General features: G+C 34.5%; 1 protein-coding gene across 2 annotated transcripts in view; it reads right to left on the reverse strand.

Moving 5' to 3' along the window:
• Window positions 1-15,721, reverse strand: part of ncam2 (neural cell adhesion molecule 2) — a 403,925-nt gene that overhangs the window by 24,279 nt on the left and 363,925 nt on the right. For both annotated transcript variants that reach the window (XM_056465630.1, XM_056465629.1), the window contains exon 15: window positions 14,594-14,768. In XM_056465630.1, coding sequence (XP_056321605.1) covers window positions 14,594-14,768 — 175 coding nt within the window. The remainder of the gene's footprint in view (window positions 1-14,593; window positions 14,769-15,721) is intronic.

Consider the following 15,721-nt stretch of genomic DNA (forward strand, 5'->3'; position numbering starts at 1 on the left):
AGCCACTAAACTGACAAAACGTAAAATAGTTCTGTTTCCTCATGAGATCAGGCTGACAAAAGCATGACACAAGAACAAGCATGCACATGATGGGAAGCAAGACAGGAACATGACGACAAGGCTAAAATACAAAATACAGTTACAAGTAACTCAAATCAGTTATGGAGATGTATTCATGTTTTCATATAGATAGTGAGATAGTAGTAAAACTAATTTGTGCCATTCATTCACACAAACATGATGCATCTTCATATGTAAACTTCACATACATGGCCTCATGTGGTGATTTGATTAAATATACAGAACTGATTTTAAAATTTGACATATATTGTTTTATGACTTTGTGATATGAACTCTTCAATCATTTTAGTCATTTAATTATAATATCATTAACTAATAATTACAGTTTAAAGGAAATACATTTTTGCAATTTTTAAATAAGTCCAAATCATTATGAAGATGAAATTGCTATTTGTACGTGAATAATCAATTATGTAGAATGCCTGTTGGGGACCATCAAAATAAAGCATAACCAATAAATCTGATAATCTGAATCCTTTATTTGCTCACCTAAAATAATTTATATGTACACAGACCACTTTATATGGCAGTGTTCTACATCAAGATTATTGTTAGGAATCTGAGTTCAGAGACTGTAGTTATTGCATCAGAGCAAGCTAGTTTATTTGATAAGACTTCTACATGATTTTTGACATGAATTCTACTAGATTCTTCAAACATGTTGCATCAGAATAGCACAATCTATAGTTATGCACTTCACATTCCACGGACCTCAAAATGCACTCCTCAGATAGCAGAAAATAAATAATCTTTTGACAACAGCACAGCACTTCATCCAATCCAAATTGCAAGACGGCATCCAGACAGTCAAGAAAGTGAAGCAAGGCATGCCAGAAAAAAATATTAGTTTGATTCAGCAATAAAACAAGATATCTTAAAAAAGTGACAGTACAGAATGTTATGTAAAACAATGTATTTCAAATAAATCTTTTGAAAAAATTCTATATATTTAACTGAACAAATATTTTGTACAATACAACAACAACAACAACAACAACAACAACAACAACAACAACAACAACAACAACAACAACAACAACAACAACAACAGCATAAACAACAACAACAACAACAACAACAACAACAATAATAATAATAATAAAATGAATAAATAATAACAATCATCATAATAATAATAAAATTAATAGTTGTTTTTGTTGTTATCATACATGTGTCTAGGCATGTCTAGGCATGTTAATATAATAATAATAATAATAATAATACTACTACTAATAATAATAACAACAATAATAATATAAATTATTATTATTAATTATAATAATAAATAATAATGCTAATAATAATCATAATTAATATAGTTGTTGTTGTTGTTACTGTCATACTTGAGTTGTAGGCATGTTAATATAATAATAATAATAATAATAATAATAATAATAATAATAATAAGAAGAAGAAAATAAATTAATAATAATCATCATCATAATAATAAAATTAATAATTGTTTTTGTTGTTATCATACATGTGTCAAGGCATGTTAATATAATAATAATAATAATAATAATAATAATAATAATAATAATAATAATAATTATTATTATTATTATTATTATTATAATAAACAATAATCATAATTAATATAGTTGATGTTGTTACTGTCATACTTGAGTTGTAGGCATGTTCATATAATAATAATAATAATAATAATAATAATAATAATAATAATAATAATAATAATAAATACAATAATAATTATTAAAATAATAATAATAATATTGTTGTTGTTATCATAGATGTGTCTTAGGCATGATAATAATAATAATAATAATAATAATAATAATAATAATAATAATAATAATAATAATAATAGTTGTTGTTGTTGTTATCATACAAATGTTTAGGCCACAAATTATCATACTAAAATGATTTCTTATAATTATTTAAAACTGAAATGTCTGTTTTTTTGGCACAATAAAATGTTTAAATAATTTAGCAACAGAAAATAATTGTAATAATATTTTAATATTGCTGTTTTTACTGTTTTATTGATCAAATAAATGTAATCGTAGAATAAAAGTCTTTAAGAAATGGCCCCAATATTTTTAACAGCAGTGTAACTGAAATAAGTCCTGTGCAGTGACATGCACAACAATCACTGTTATAGCTTAATTCACTGCATTCATAAGCTACAACCCCTTCACGGCAGAAACATTTCACCCAAATATTCATATTCACAGACTGTGCACAATTCCAGTAATGTTGTTTCTCATCACTACTGAGAATATACAATAAAAAGGCACGGCAACATCGCTGCCAGAGGTGTACTCAGAGAATGAAAATTAATGTGCATTATATTTGGACTCACTAGGAGAGAGAAACCTTGTTTTATGTTTCTCGTATTATCTGTAACACAAAGTCAGCCTGTTTGATTTATGATACCAGTGTTTAAAAGTCATATCAATTTGAAATCCTACTTGACTCCATTTAATGAGTGCTGCGTAGTATATCTCTGTGTGTGCGTATCAGCAACATCATTAAATGCATTCTCTCAAGCGATGCAACTGCTGACATTTCCCATAGTCATAATAAACCAAAACAAAAGAGCCTGTGGATGCACAGAAGATGGAAAAGCCCTCACGCTGGTGGCTTATACTGTGTGTTTGTAAACACCAGCAAAAAGGAGCTCATTAAACATAAAGCCAAGGGTCTGATTGCGACTGTTACAGGTAGCAAACAAATTAACCACTCAGTTTTTCCTCCTCCTTTGTTGTCAATAATATGCAAGACCTTTACGGACAAAAAAGCAGGTCGATTTTTGGCATGAAGGGTGGCCAGGACAGTAAAGCGGGACAGATGGTCTCACAAGCATATATAATAAAGCTACTGTTAAGGAGCAATGGCGAAATCCCAAAGTATACTTCGTCTTTTTTAAGAGCATAGCCAAACACTCAGCTTTTCAATATATACCCCAGTTCAGATTTTTCTTTTTAATGTCTGCCCTTTTTCTGTCTAAAAGTTATGAGGAATAAAAATGTTTTTGTTCTTGTTTAACCCTTCATTGTGTGAAGAACCATATATACTGTAGGAACTTAATTGACCCTGATTACAATATAATTTTAGCTATATTTTTAAGCTATCAAAGTTATAAAAGTCTTGTAATAATCCTCAGTAAAGGCCCCGGTATACTTCAAATAAAACAGAAGATCGAATTAAAACAAAACCCTGCCAAAATTTGAGAAGTTGATTTTAGTTCATCTTTGCAGTTAACCTAAGCAAACTTTTAGGGGTGTTCAATTTGGCTCTTAAACACCTTTAAGCTTCCATTGGCTTGTGACGATTAAGCAATAAGTGGATGTGTTCCAGAAATCCACCTTCTTTGCCCTGCCACGGGGATGTTGTAGGCATGTTAATATAATAATAATAATAATAATAATAATAATAATAATAATAATAATAATAATAATAACAATAATAACAATAATAACAATAATAAATAATAATAATTAAAGCAGCAAGCCGAAAGGGATCTCGGGTGCACCGATGCCTTAGGATGACTGAGAACAGTCGGCAATAATATTTTTAACTGATAAATATATGAAAAAAACTGAGAAATCACAGATTTATGCCAAACTTCCTTCTGTCAGCAGGTGGCGCTATGACTGTGACTCAATATTGGAATGTAGATGACTTCAGGGGAGGAATCTTATCGAACCTGTGACCTTTCAGGCAGATCTGACATTGTGTGGCTTGTCAGTTATAAGTATTTCCTCCTCCATGGTGAAGCACTGAACTTTGTCAGTCCACCATGGACCCCCCTCCGGCGAAAACTCTAGATCTTCGTAATTTAACATCACAAAGGCCTTTGGAATATACTGACAAAGTTTAAGGAGTTTGTTACAGTGTCAAATATGTCATTTCCTGTTGCTAATAGATGGCGCTTTGACTGTATCTGGATATTGGCATGTAAACGTGTTCAGGTCAGGACTCTTGTTAAATGTGTGGATTTTGAGGCAGATTAGACAATGTATGGCTGAATTATAACTTCCTGCTTCGATGCAAACGAAAACTGTCACTCGATCTTCGCAATTTAACGTCGCCAACACCTTTAGATGACAAAAGCCAATTTCAGTGTTGATCGGATAAAATCCCTAGGAGGAGTTTGTTAAAATACAATGCCTGGAAATGCCATAAACTGCACTTTTTTGGCACAGGAAGTTAAAAATATCTGACTTTCGGCATGTTTAATGTGTGTCCCAATTTTCGTCCATGTGAGTGAATCGTAGGTCGCGGGTCAATCCGTCAAAAGTGTATAGGTGGCGCTGTAGAGTCATTTTGCCACACCTACTTCAGAAGCTTATAACAAACATCAATTTTCGCCACTTCTGGGGCGTGTGCAAAGTTTCATTGAGTTTTTGTGCATGTTTAGACCCTCAAAAGTGCAATTCAATCTGGAAAAGAAGAAGAAGAAACTGAACAATTCCAATAGGGCCCACGCACTGTTTCGCATCGTTTCAGTGCTCGGTCCCTAAAAAAATAAAATAAAATAAAATAAAATAAAATAAAATAAAATAAAATAAAATAAAATAAAATAAAATAATAATAATACTGTTTTTGTTCTCGTTTAACCCTTCATTGTGTGAAGAACCATATATAGGAACTTAACTGACCTTGATTATAAAATAATTTTAGTCATATTTTTAAGCCATCAAAGTTATAAAAGTCCAGTAATAATCCTCAGTAGAGGACTCGGTATACTTTAAATGAAACCGAAGAACGAACTGAAATGACGTCATTTTGAATAAAACCCTGACAAAATATCCAGAAGTTTTTTTTTTTTATTCAGGCAGGAAACTACATCCAAATTAACAACACTAGCAACATGAATACATTGTGGAGTCGAGTAGCAGAGCTGATACAGAAGTATCTACATTTGTAAGATCAGTCGCTGAGACTCATATGCGGGTCCTACAACGGATAAGAAGCCCACAAAACTCTTCACATCTTTTCTATGAATTTGCAAACACTGGCGGCACCATTCAGCACCTGTCTGTTGCAAAAAGAAAACAATGTGAAGATGTGACCTGCCATGGTAATGCTTCTGGTGGAGAAGGCTGCTTGCCAGATGTTTATGAAACGGTTCTTCTCTCTCAGACATCATTGTTTGACACATTTACAACACTGCCTACTGTAGCACGGACATGTTGGAGGGTTCAAAAACAGTATACGGCTCAGCCTCAGCCTTTTAAGCTTATTTTTGCACTCAAATGAAGAATAAAAAAGACTTTTGTTTGAAGATTACTGGGGCCTTAACACTCCAGGGTTTTTCCAATGAGTACTTCAATGAATGCCCTGTAATGGGTTAGTCCCCGGGGTGTTGCTTGACCCTTATTGAGATTCATTTTCACTCATTTTTTCTCAGCAATCTCGTTGTGTGTATTCTATCAGTTGTTTAGATTCAGAAGTGGTCCACAAATAACTATTCTATTGATCTAAACAAGTCTGCAAAATGGTCTGAAATTGTTCACCCAGCTTGATTAATTTGGTTTCTCTCACGAAAACAGTAACTGGAAATGTTACAAGACAAGAAAAGAAAAAGAGCCTTGGATGAGGTATGTACAAACCATTTTAGACAACAAATCCTAAAACTATTTATTGTGCACAAGAATATTGAATGAATCTGTGCTGCATGCAAAGACTATTTTTATCTGTTTATAACCAAAACTGCATGAAAACATTATCAAATGCTAATGAAGAGCTAGAAATGACACAGTTTTGAATTGTGATTTACTCTTCATCCATTCACACATGCATATGACAACACAGTCTATTCATCTTCATTACTTTGTTGTTCTTTCTCTTCTAGAGTTGGCAGTTCTTTATAACAAAGCCTGTACTAAGCAAAACCTAAATGTTCCCAGAAGTGGCAGGAGGGTAATACCATTCATTGAAATTGTATCTGCTTCTCATGGGTTGAACCCGAGACAAAATAAAATTAGCAAAATTCCGCAGAACCAAAAAAAAAAAAAGACTTGGCAACTGCTTTCTTCTGTTTCTTTTCTGACCATGAAGCAATGCCCAGGTCATTGTTCCCACACTGTGGCAGACTAATTAGTGCAGAAGCAATTCAAAGCTTACACACAAGCTTTTAAGGTTCCCAACCTTTTTTCCTTCTCCAAGAATTTTAACATTCACCCTATTTCACCCCATAAAAATCATAGAAGAGAATCAATTGTTAGGTTTTCAATAATAACAACTACATAAAGATTAAAATAATAATCCAAAAAAAAGGTTGGTTGACTTAAGCAGGTCGCACACCGGAAGCGCCGCTCAGCGCCGCGACACGGCGCGCACATGACATTTAAAAGTATCACACACCAGACGCGCACATTCGCATGATATTTAACATGAAACTAATCAGATGGCGCTCTGTGGTCCGTCAGAGAAATGAACAGTGTCCTGAGTCGTGGCTGGGCATCGCGGACAGCCGCCGACTTGCGCCGCTGGTGTGTGTACCCTGATAGACACCTATGTTTAGAATTCTGAAATGTATGGCACTGCGTGGCGCTTCTGGTGTGTGACCCCCTTTAGGCCCAATCCCAATTTTATTTTTGTACCCCTACCCCTTCCCCTTTGCCCTTGAAACAGAGTGTGAACGGAAAGGGCTTCAAAATTTACCGCTAAGAAATGGGACGCCATTACAACACCCGCAAACATCATCATATGTCATCGCGATATCTTGCTTCATTTTTATGCAACAGTCAAGTTGCATGTTAATATGCTAGGCGAAGGAAAGGAAATAAGTTATTTTTGGCATGCTGATTTATGTGAAATCCTGAATATATCTATATAATCACATTGTCATTTTGAAATTATTGCTTTTTTGCTTTGAGTAGGTTATTCAGTTCATAAGATCAAACTTTTATGAGGTTTTAAAAATAAAATCAGTTGTTTACTGTATAAAAATATAACATTTGGAAATATTTATATGGCTATAATATATTGGCTATCGACCTCCTTATCTTAAGAGTTATCGGTCATCGTTATCGGCCAAAAAATTTATATCGATGTATCCCTAACAGCTTCACAAATTTTTTTTCTTGACACCATCTACAGTGGTTCAAAATGAATTTGTCATTAAAATGCAGTCAAATGTTATTAAATATTAATGAAGCTGTTCTAAAATTATTTGAAAGAGTTTTGACATTTCTATGAACAAATGAAATCATTCATTTATTTTCTTTTCAACTTAGTCCCTTTATTAATCTGGGGTTGCCACAACGGAATGAACCGCCAACTTATCCAGCATATGTTTTACTCAGCGGATGCCCTTCCAGCTGCAACCTATCACTGTGAACATCCATACACACTTATTCAGACACATACACTATGGACAATTTAGCTTATCCAATTCACCTATACCACGCAACCAGAGGAAACCCATGCGAACACGTGGAGAACATGCAAATTCCACACAGAAACGCCAACGCCAACCCAGCTGAGGCTCGAACCAGCGGCCTTCTTGCTGTGATGTGATCATGCTACCCACTGTGCCACCGTACAGCCCACAAACAAATTTTAATGCCTAATTCAATTTGCTCCTCTAAAAAAAGTGATCAGAAAAATCATAACACAATTATAATGGCCTCATGACGTTCATCAAGTTGTCATAAACGTGCATAAAATCTCCATATTGACATGCTATGATTATAAAAGAGTCCTGACAGTCTTATGAACATCTCTCCAAGTAAATTGTTAACAAAATGTTATAAATATAAAGAAATTATTTTTATATTTGTTATTATTATTATTATTATTATTGGTGATGTGGTGGCGCAGCGGGTAGCGATGTTGCCTCACAGCAAAAATGTCGCTGGTTCGAGCCTTGGCTGGGTCAGTTGGCATTTCTCTGTGGAGTTTGCATGTTCTCCCTGTGTTCGCATGGGTTTCCTCCGAGTGCTCCGGTTTCCCCCACAGTCCAAAGATATGCGCTGTAGGTGAATTGGGTAGGCTAAATTGTCCGTAGTGTATGTGTATGAATGAGACTGTATGGATGTTTCCCAGTGATGGGTTGCAGTTGGAAGGGCATCCGCTGGGTATAACATTTGCTGGAAAACTTGGTGGTTCATTCCATTGTGGTGACCCCTGATTAATAAAGGGACTAAGCCGAAAAGAAAATGAAAGAAAAAATGAATGAATTATTATTATTATTATTACAATCATTATTAGAATGTTTAATTTAGTATTTGCAGTAGTGAATATTAGCTCACTATTACTTTTATTTTTTTGCCTGATTCAGTCAATGGTCTGAACAAAAACGCAGACAATCTGAATGAAAATGTAAATCCACTTTCTGACAGTAGGTGGCGCCTATAGAATGTCAGAAATATAGATGTTTTCCCATAACTGCTGTACATAAAACACATTTTTATTAGTCTGTATATGGAAACTTTTCCTGACAATCAGTTTTCTTCAGATATACATTAATTCATATTTCTCTGGCATCACAGTTTAAAATCTCTCACTGCCGTCGGCTGTTTTTTTCACAAAAACAAAACATACGTCTTCATGCTGTGCCTTGGAAAATTTGCTAAATGCTGGACATTGTTTAATTCTTGACAGTTTGTCAAATTGCTGTAATGAATATGCTTTTAATGATCAATTATTAACCATCAAGAATTTAGTTTATCCTCAAACTGCTTTTCTACAGGAGGAGTGTGAGTTGGGTGACCCCTCATAAATCTTTGTTCACCCCTAGGGTTGGGAACCATTTTTCTAGCTTAGATATAAAAACCGAAGTATACTTTGGGCTTAAGGGTCAGCGATCCACTGTTTGGGGCTTAAAAAAAGCCCCTGGCTCAGTCTTTTTGGCTCATTCCAGGCAAGGTAGCGATGTCAACACAGACACAAGCGCAGCAACAGTGACAGAGCAGCTCCGAAGACGGTCACCATATGGACGGGCTGCATGGAGGGACGTCCACGTCCAGCTGGAGGAGGCTCACAACACTGATCTGCAATGAGATGAAGGGGAGGAAGAGGGAAAGACATACAGTAGGTGTGTGGAGCCAGCAAAGGACACAGGATGGTTACACACGGACAGAATGAAAGCAGTGTATTCATAACACCAGAGCGTTGGGTTAATGGATAACGATGATTAGAAGAGAGCAAATGAGATCATTTTAGCGCCGGTCAGTAAATAAACAGGGGATGAATGTGACATGAATGTGAGCAGTCCAAACCAGTGTCCGTGGGAAGGGTTTGTTTGATTGAAAGGATCGCAGGGTGTTTAGAGATACACAGAAAAGGAAGTTTAGTGGCAGTTCATTGCAAAACAAAAAGCCCAGCGATTTGCGATGTGGCCCAGAATGCGTTGCATAATTCATTAGGTGGGAATTGGAGAGCAGGATTGTTTAGAGTGAAACAACGAGACGAAGCACAATAGAATTATAAATAAGAGCGTGGGCCAGTGGGGATGAAGGGGTGCAGTCGGAGAGGGAGAGAGGAAAGGGAGAGGATGAGGAGGAGTTGGGAGAGAATATACAAATGACATCGAATTAACAAGGTAAATTCAAGCTCCTGAGGAGCAGTGCTGTCAACACACACACATACGCGCGCACACACAAATGTAAACCTATGTATGCACTGCCATTGCTTCTAGGAATATTTCACATATAATTGGACATGTACAGACAAAATTTAAATATCATCTGTCAATATCATGGCATTATTTGGCATTATTTTGTCCTTTTTTTTGTTTTTCCTTTACTAGACGGACAAAAAAATGAATGATAGATTTGTTTTTGTTGCAAACATCAGGGCTTCCCATAGGTTTAAAATATACTTGCGGTGGTAGCCGGATTGAAACACCATTAACTCACATCACATCACAATAGTTAACTATATGCAACAAACAAAACAATTGAATTTTTAACAATAGTTTTATTTTTTTATGACACTGTTACACACTGTTTCTTTTCAATGGGTTAAGTAAAAAAAAGGACTAAAAAATAAAAAAGAAATCCACTATTTCTCTTACTTTTATGCTATTCCGGAGCCATGTGCACCCACTGACTGGTAAAATCTGCTTCTGTCGCTCTTTCAAGTTCAAAGCAAACTTGAATGCCAAAGCATTTTAGAAATGTATATAACATAGCCTATGTAATCTAACCTAATGACATCATCAAATTAATAAAATATACAGCAAATGAGAAATAAATGACAGAAAAAGGAATAAAAACATACAATATCTCTAAAAGTTATAATAATTACAAGATTAAAATGTGTGTATTATTTAAATATACACATAAATAAAATGTGTTGATTAACCATTTCTAATGGTGTACATATATTTTGCAGTCATTTCGTCGTCTTTGAGTATATAGTAAAGTTGTTTAGATTCAAGAATGAACTATTTAATGTTTCTCTCGCTCTCACGACTGAGCGCACGCTGTCAGCTGCAAAGTCAAGCGAAAGTAGGCCTAAGTAAAAAGGTAATGCAAAAAAGCATACGATTAATCTTAGCTTTAGAAATCAAAAACTGAATCGCAGACATTTTAAGAAATTTAGAAACCCATGTGAATTTTTTAACTGCCAAAAAGGAGAGTCTCTGTGGGTCTGCAGTGCATGTGAGACTGTCTGTGGAAGTGTTGACAGTTCAGGTGAGCACAGAACGAAATGGGTAAACGAGAGAGGATATTCCACTACTACTACCACTACAATCACGGATGTTTGGTTATATTAGGCGGATACAAAATAGTGTAAACGGATGATAATAATATTTTAAAAATGTGTCACTAAATATACTTGGGCAGCCGTTAATATACCTGGTCTATGAGTGGGAAGCACATAGTCTATGTGTGGGAAGCACTGAACATGTAGTTATTGTATTATAAAAATCAGTCCACCTGTCTTCGCTGTGGGCTCCTTGATGTCAAAATGACATTAAAAACATGTCAAAAATGCAAATCAGATTTCAGATGACAAATTTTAGAGGTCAATTAGATGTCAATTTGACATCAAGGTAGTTTACATGCATTGTAGAAATCTAGTGTAATCTGTAAATGAAGCTTTCAAAAGAATACAATATTTCTTATAATACTTTTTGTGTGGTTATTTTGCTGATGAAATGGACATCAATGTGTGGATGTCAAATGGATGTCAAGATTTTTACATCAAACTTATTTACATCCCTCTTTCCATCCATCCATCCATCCATCCATCCATCCATCCATCCATCCATCCATCCATCCATCCATCCATCTATCCATCCATTCATTCATTCATCCATCCATCCATCCATCTATCCGTCTATCATTGTCTATCATTCTTTCTATCATTTTTAGTTTTCTATCTATCCATCCATCCATCCATCCATCCATCCATCCATCCATCCATCCATCCATCCATCCATCCATCCCTCCATCCATCCATCCATGCTAGTAGTGTTTATAATATATTTTGTGGGGGTCACTTTATGAAACAGCTTGCAGCTACACTTTTGTGTTCATCATTTGCTGGCCTTAATATAAATCCACTCACGTACAGGTGCAATTTTGCTTGGTTCATTAAAACAAACCTTGTTATTAGAGCAGTTATGAACCTGGGACCCCACGCGCTCAAAACAAAACACTTTCATCGACACCACTACACATTTATCCTGTATTTCAAACATCTGTTAACAACACAACAAAATCCCAGGATCGACAGTGACAGGAAAATAGAACATATGGTTAGGCATAGGACAATAGCCCGTTTCAAGGTTTACCAGGGTTTGCAAGAGTCAAGGTTTTGAAACTGCAAACATCTTCTTTAATACCGTTAAGTAGGTATATGTTAGTTTTTTTACGACTATTTCATTAGGTTTTTAGGGCAACTGTGTCTACAGCAAAAAAAAAAAGTCCAAATCAAAAGCTACTGGTCAGCCCACGATTCAGATTTTTTTTGAAAAACAAGTCACTTATACACCAACATACAAGCATGCTATAGACCTGAAGAGTGCAGTGGCCTTACTTTATATGCAAAGAAAATAAAGATATCTTAAGATGCCTTTTCAAGTTGTTAAGAAATCTGTTTTTAAAACTAATGAAGATAGTCAGTGATTTATTTAAATTGTTTAGCCTGACATCTTTAAAATAACAAAAGCCAAAATATTTTAAATGTTTCTTAAACTAAAATATATTGTGTTCGATGGGGAAAAAGAACTTATTTTAAAATAATAATCACAATACCATGAAATCGTAAAAGTGTGTTATTTTTATCCAAGGTTATCATACCATCAGAATCTTATACCGGCACATAACATATAATGTAAAAAGGAAAGTATCGATAGTTCAAAACAGAAAGATATAAGTTGCAGCACATACCTTTTGAAGAAGATTCTGTTCATTAATATAACTAGTCTAGCATGAATTGAGCTGACTAACACAGTCCCAATATAAACACTGGCTCAGCATAGAGATTCAGGATTAGAGAACAACACGAGTATATATACAATATTAATATTTAAAAAAGTTTATACACTTGTTTCTTGAATGAATTATGTTGTGATTGATAGTGTGTGTGTGTATATATATATATATATATATATATATATATATATATATATATATATATATATATATATATATATATATACAGAAAAGAAGAAAAAAACAGAATGGTTTTTATATGTTATAATAATTCACTGTTCATATAAGAATTTAATTTAGAGCTGTAAGATCTCGATTCCCCTGGGAGATGTTAATTCTAAACTACCATGACTTTCAAACCTATCAAAAAGATAAAAATATAGATAAAATAACAAATTTAGTTTTAATAAACATGAAATAAGCTACTCAAACTTCTAATAAATTATTTGTTATTTTTTAAGCGGTCTATATTTAGAATCATGGGAGAACTGTTAACACTCTTTATACAAACAAACAAACAAACAAACAAACAAACAAACAAACAAACAAACAAACAAACAAACAAACAAACAAACAAACAAACAAACAAACAAACAAACAAACAAACAAACAAACAAACAAACAAACAAACAAACAAACAAACAAACAAACAAATTTCCTGCTTATTCAAACTACTTATTTAAAAAGAGCTTAAACAACACAATTCTTGAGTTTTTTGGGGCAACTTAATTGTTTTATGTTCAATCCAATTGATTAACTTATAAGTTAATTCAATTCCTTTATGTTGTCCCAACACAAATCAGCTATGTGGAACCTAGTAGTTTTTACAGTGCAGACAAACGAACAAACAAACGAACAAACAAACAAACAAACAAACAAACAAACAAACAAACAAACAAACAAACAAACAAACAAACAAACAAACAAACAAACAATTACATTTGCTGCTTATTCAAACTACTTATTTAAAATGAGCTGAAACAACACAATTCTTCTTTTTTTGGCACAACTTAATTGTTTTATGTTCAATCCATTAACTTATAAGTTAATTCAATGCCTCCATGTTGTCCCAACTCAAATCAGTTGTGTAGAGCCCAGCATTTTTTTACAGTGCAGACAAACAAAAAACAAACAAACAAACAAACAAACAAACAAACAAACAAACAAACATGATTCTCTTTTTATTCAGAAGTGTGAAGCTCTAATTGAATATGATTTTAATGTATATTAAGGTGAGCATAACTAGAAAGGAGGGTTTTTAAAGATGATTTTTTAGTTAAAACCCACGTTTATACAAAACTGTGATATATCACAGGTCTAAAAACACTTCATACTATAATGTAAACACAATATATCCCTATCAGAATCCTTCGCCAGATAGAAAACACTCTTGCACTTGTCTGTTGTATGCGTTTTCAAAATCAATTTCCTAATCAGGTGTAAAATCATGTGCTTTTCTGTTTACAGTATATTAAATGACAATACCTTGAGTTTTATTTGAAACTGACAACAGAGAAAAGCCAACAAAGCAGAGATTTTAAAACAATCAAACGTCATCTTTAATATGTGTTTACCCTGACATCGCTCTCCTTTTAAATAGCATTAGAAAAAGCAGCATTGTGTTACTGATGGGAACGCAAATCTCTTCTGTCAATCTGCGCTTCCTGTGTTTTCCATCTGTTTGATCACCTGCCTCAGCTATCAACTTTACTATGCATCCAGCAGAGCTTGGGGGATTGGGAAATGTTTATTTTCTATTGGGAACTAGTAACTCAAATATTAAAAGGCGTCTTATAAAAGCATTATTCACAACCGATCACAAGCACACGCAAGAACTAATGACTGGACATTTATGTAGTGATAATTTCTTCCTCATCCTTTTATTTTCCTAGAGGAGACAATGCTTCTGACAACTCACACTTGATTAGGATACAGAAATGGCTACAGTGGGTTACCCTGCAGGTTTGATTGTGAATCTGAGTTTTCAAGCGTGGGCGGCTTGGCAAGTGTGCTGAACTGTGGCAGAGCATGTAATTATAATAGGACACATATAATTTCAACTATAGATATTGTGAGTGGGTGATGAAGTGCTGCAGGTAATCGGACTCAATCTGTCATATGTAGTGCGTGTGTTGTGGAAGTGCGTGTACCTGTGATATCAGGTTTCTGAGGCATGGAGAACTTCACAACGGTGGGTTCGGAAAGGCCTTTGACGTTGCGGGCGGTGATTTCCACCTCATACTGTGTATTCCACTGGAGTGGCTGAAGCAGAACGAAATCATTCACACCTGGAACCAGTTTTGTCATCCACTGCTCCTCCTTATCCTAAAAAAAAAAACACAAATCTTTTTAAGACACGCACGTGGATATACACATGATGGTGCAGTTGGCTTTAGGGCAAATATGACTCGTTTGAACAATTAGTTATCATTGAACTTGGATACATAAATGTTACAACTTGTTGCCACAACACAGGTGTGCGAATGTTGATTTTTACTCTGGCTTTGATGATAAGACATCTCATTTTGGTGCCAGCGTGAAATTTAATTTACAAAGACAATTTTATGGATATCGAAAGCATATGCCAAAGTTTGAGTGATATAATGTTTCAGTGTCATTCAGCATAATGGATGTATCTGATCCATACTGCAGGCTAGTAAATATATATAAAAGTTGCTGTCAAATGGGTAAAAAAAACCCTGCGGGTTGAAAAACAGCGGCAAAGTTACAATTATTTATTTATTTATTTTTATTCATTGAATGATTATTTTTAGGGCGTCACAGTGGCGCAGTGTAGCACCATCGCCTCACAGCAAGAAGGTAGCTGGTTGGAGCTCAGGCTGAGTCAGTTGCCATTTCTGTGTGGATTTCTGTGCATTTCATGTTCTTCCCATGTTTGTCTGCATTTCCTCCGGGTGCTCCGGTTTCCTCCACAGCCCAAAGACATGACGTGAATGCAAGCTGTGGTGACCCCTGATTAATATAGGGATTAAGCCGAAAAGAAAATGAATAAATGAATGAATGATTATTTTTATAAATATGACTGATATGACTGAGTAGTGTTGTTTAATGGCCTTTTTTATATTTTAAATTATACTTTACTTACAATGCTCAGCAAATATGAGTACACCCCTCACAAATTAATTTTATTTATTAATATTTTCTATTACATGCCATGCAAATATATTTGTTTAGTCAGATGGCAAATCTGGAGCTAATCTAACAAAATAACTTGTATAATGTTCCAAAAATGAGTACATTCAAATTTATGTTAGGGT

This window comes from Danio aesculapii, chromosome 9, assembly GCF_903798145.1.
Source record: "Danio aesculapii chromosome 9, fDanAes4.1, whole genome shotgun sequence".
In the NCBI taxonomy this organism is placed as follows: domain Eukaryota; kingdom Metazoa; phylum Chordata; class Actinopteri; order Cypriniformes; family Danionidae; genus Danio; species Danio aesculapii.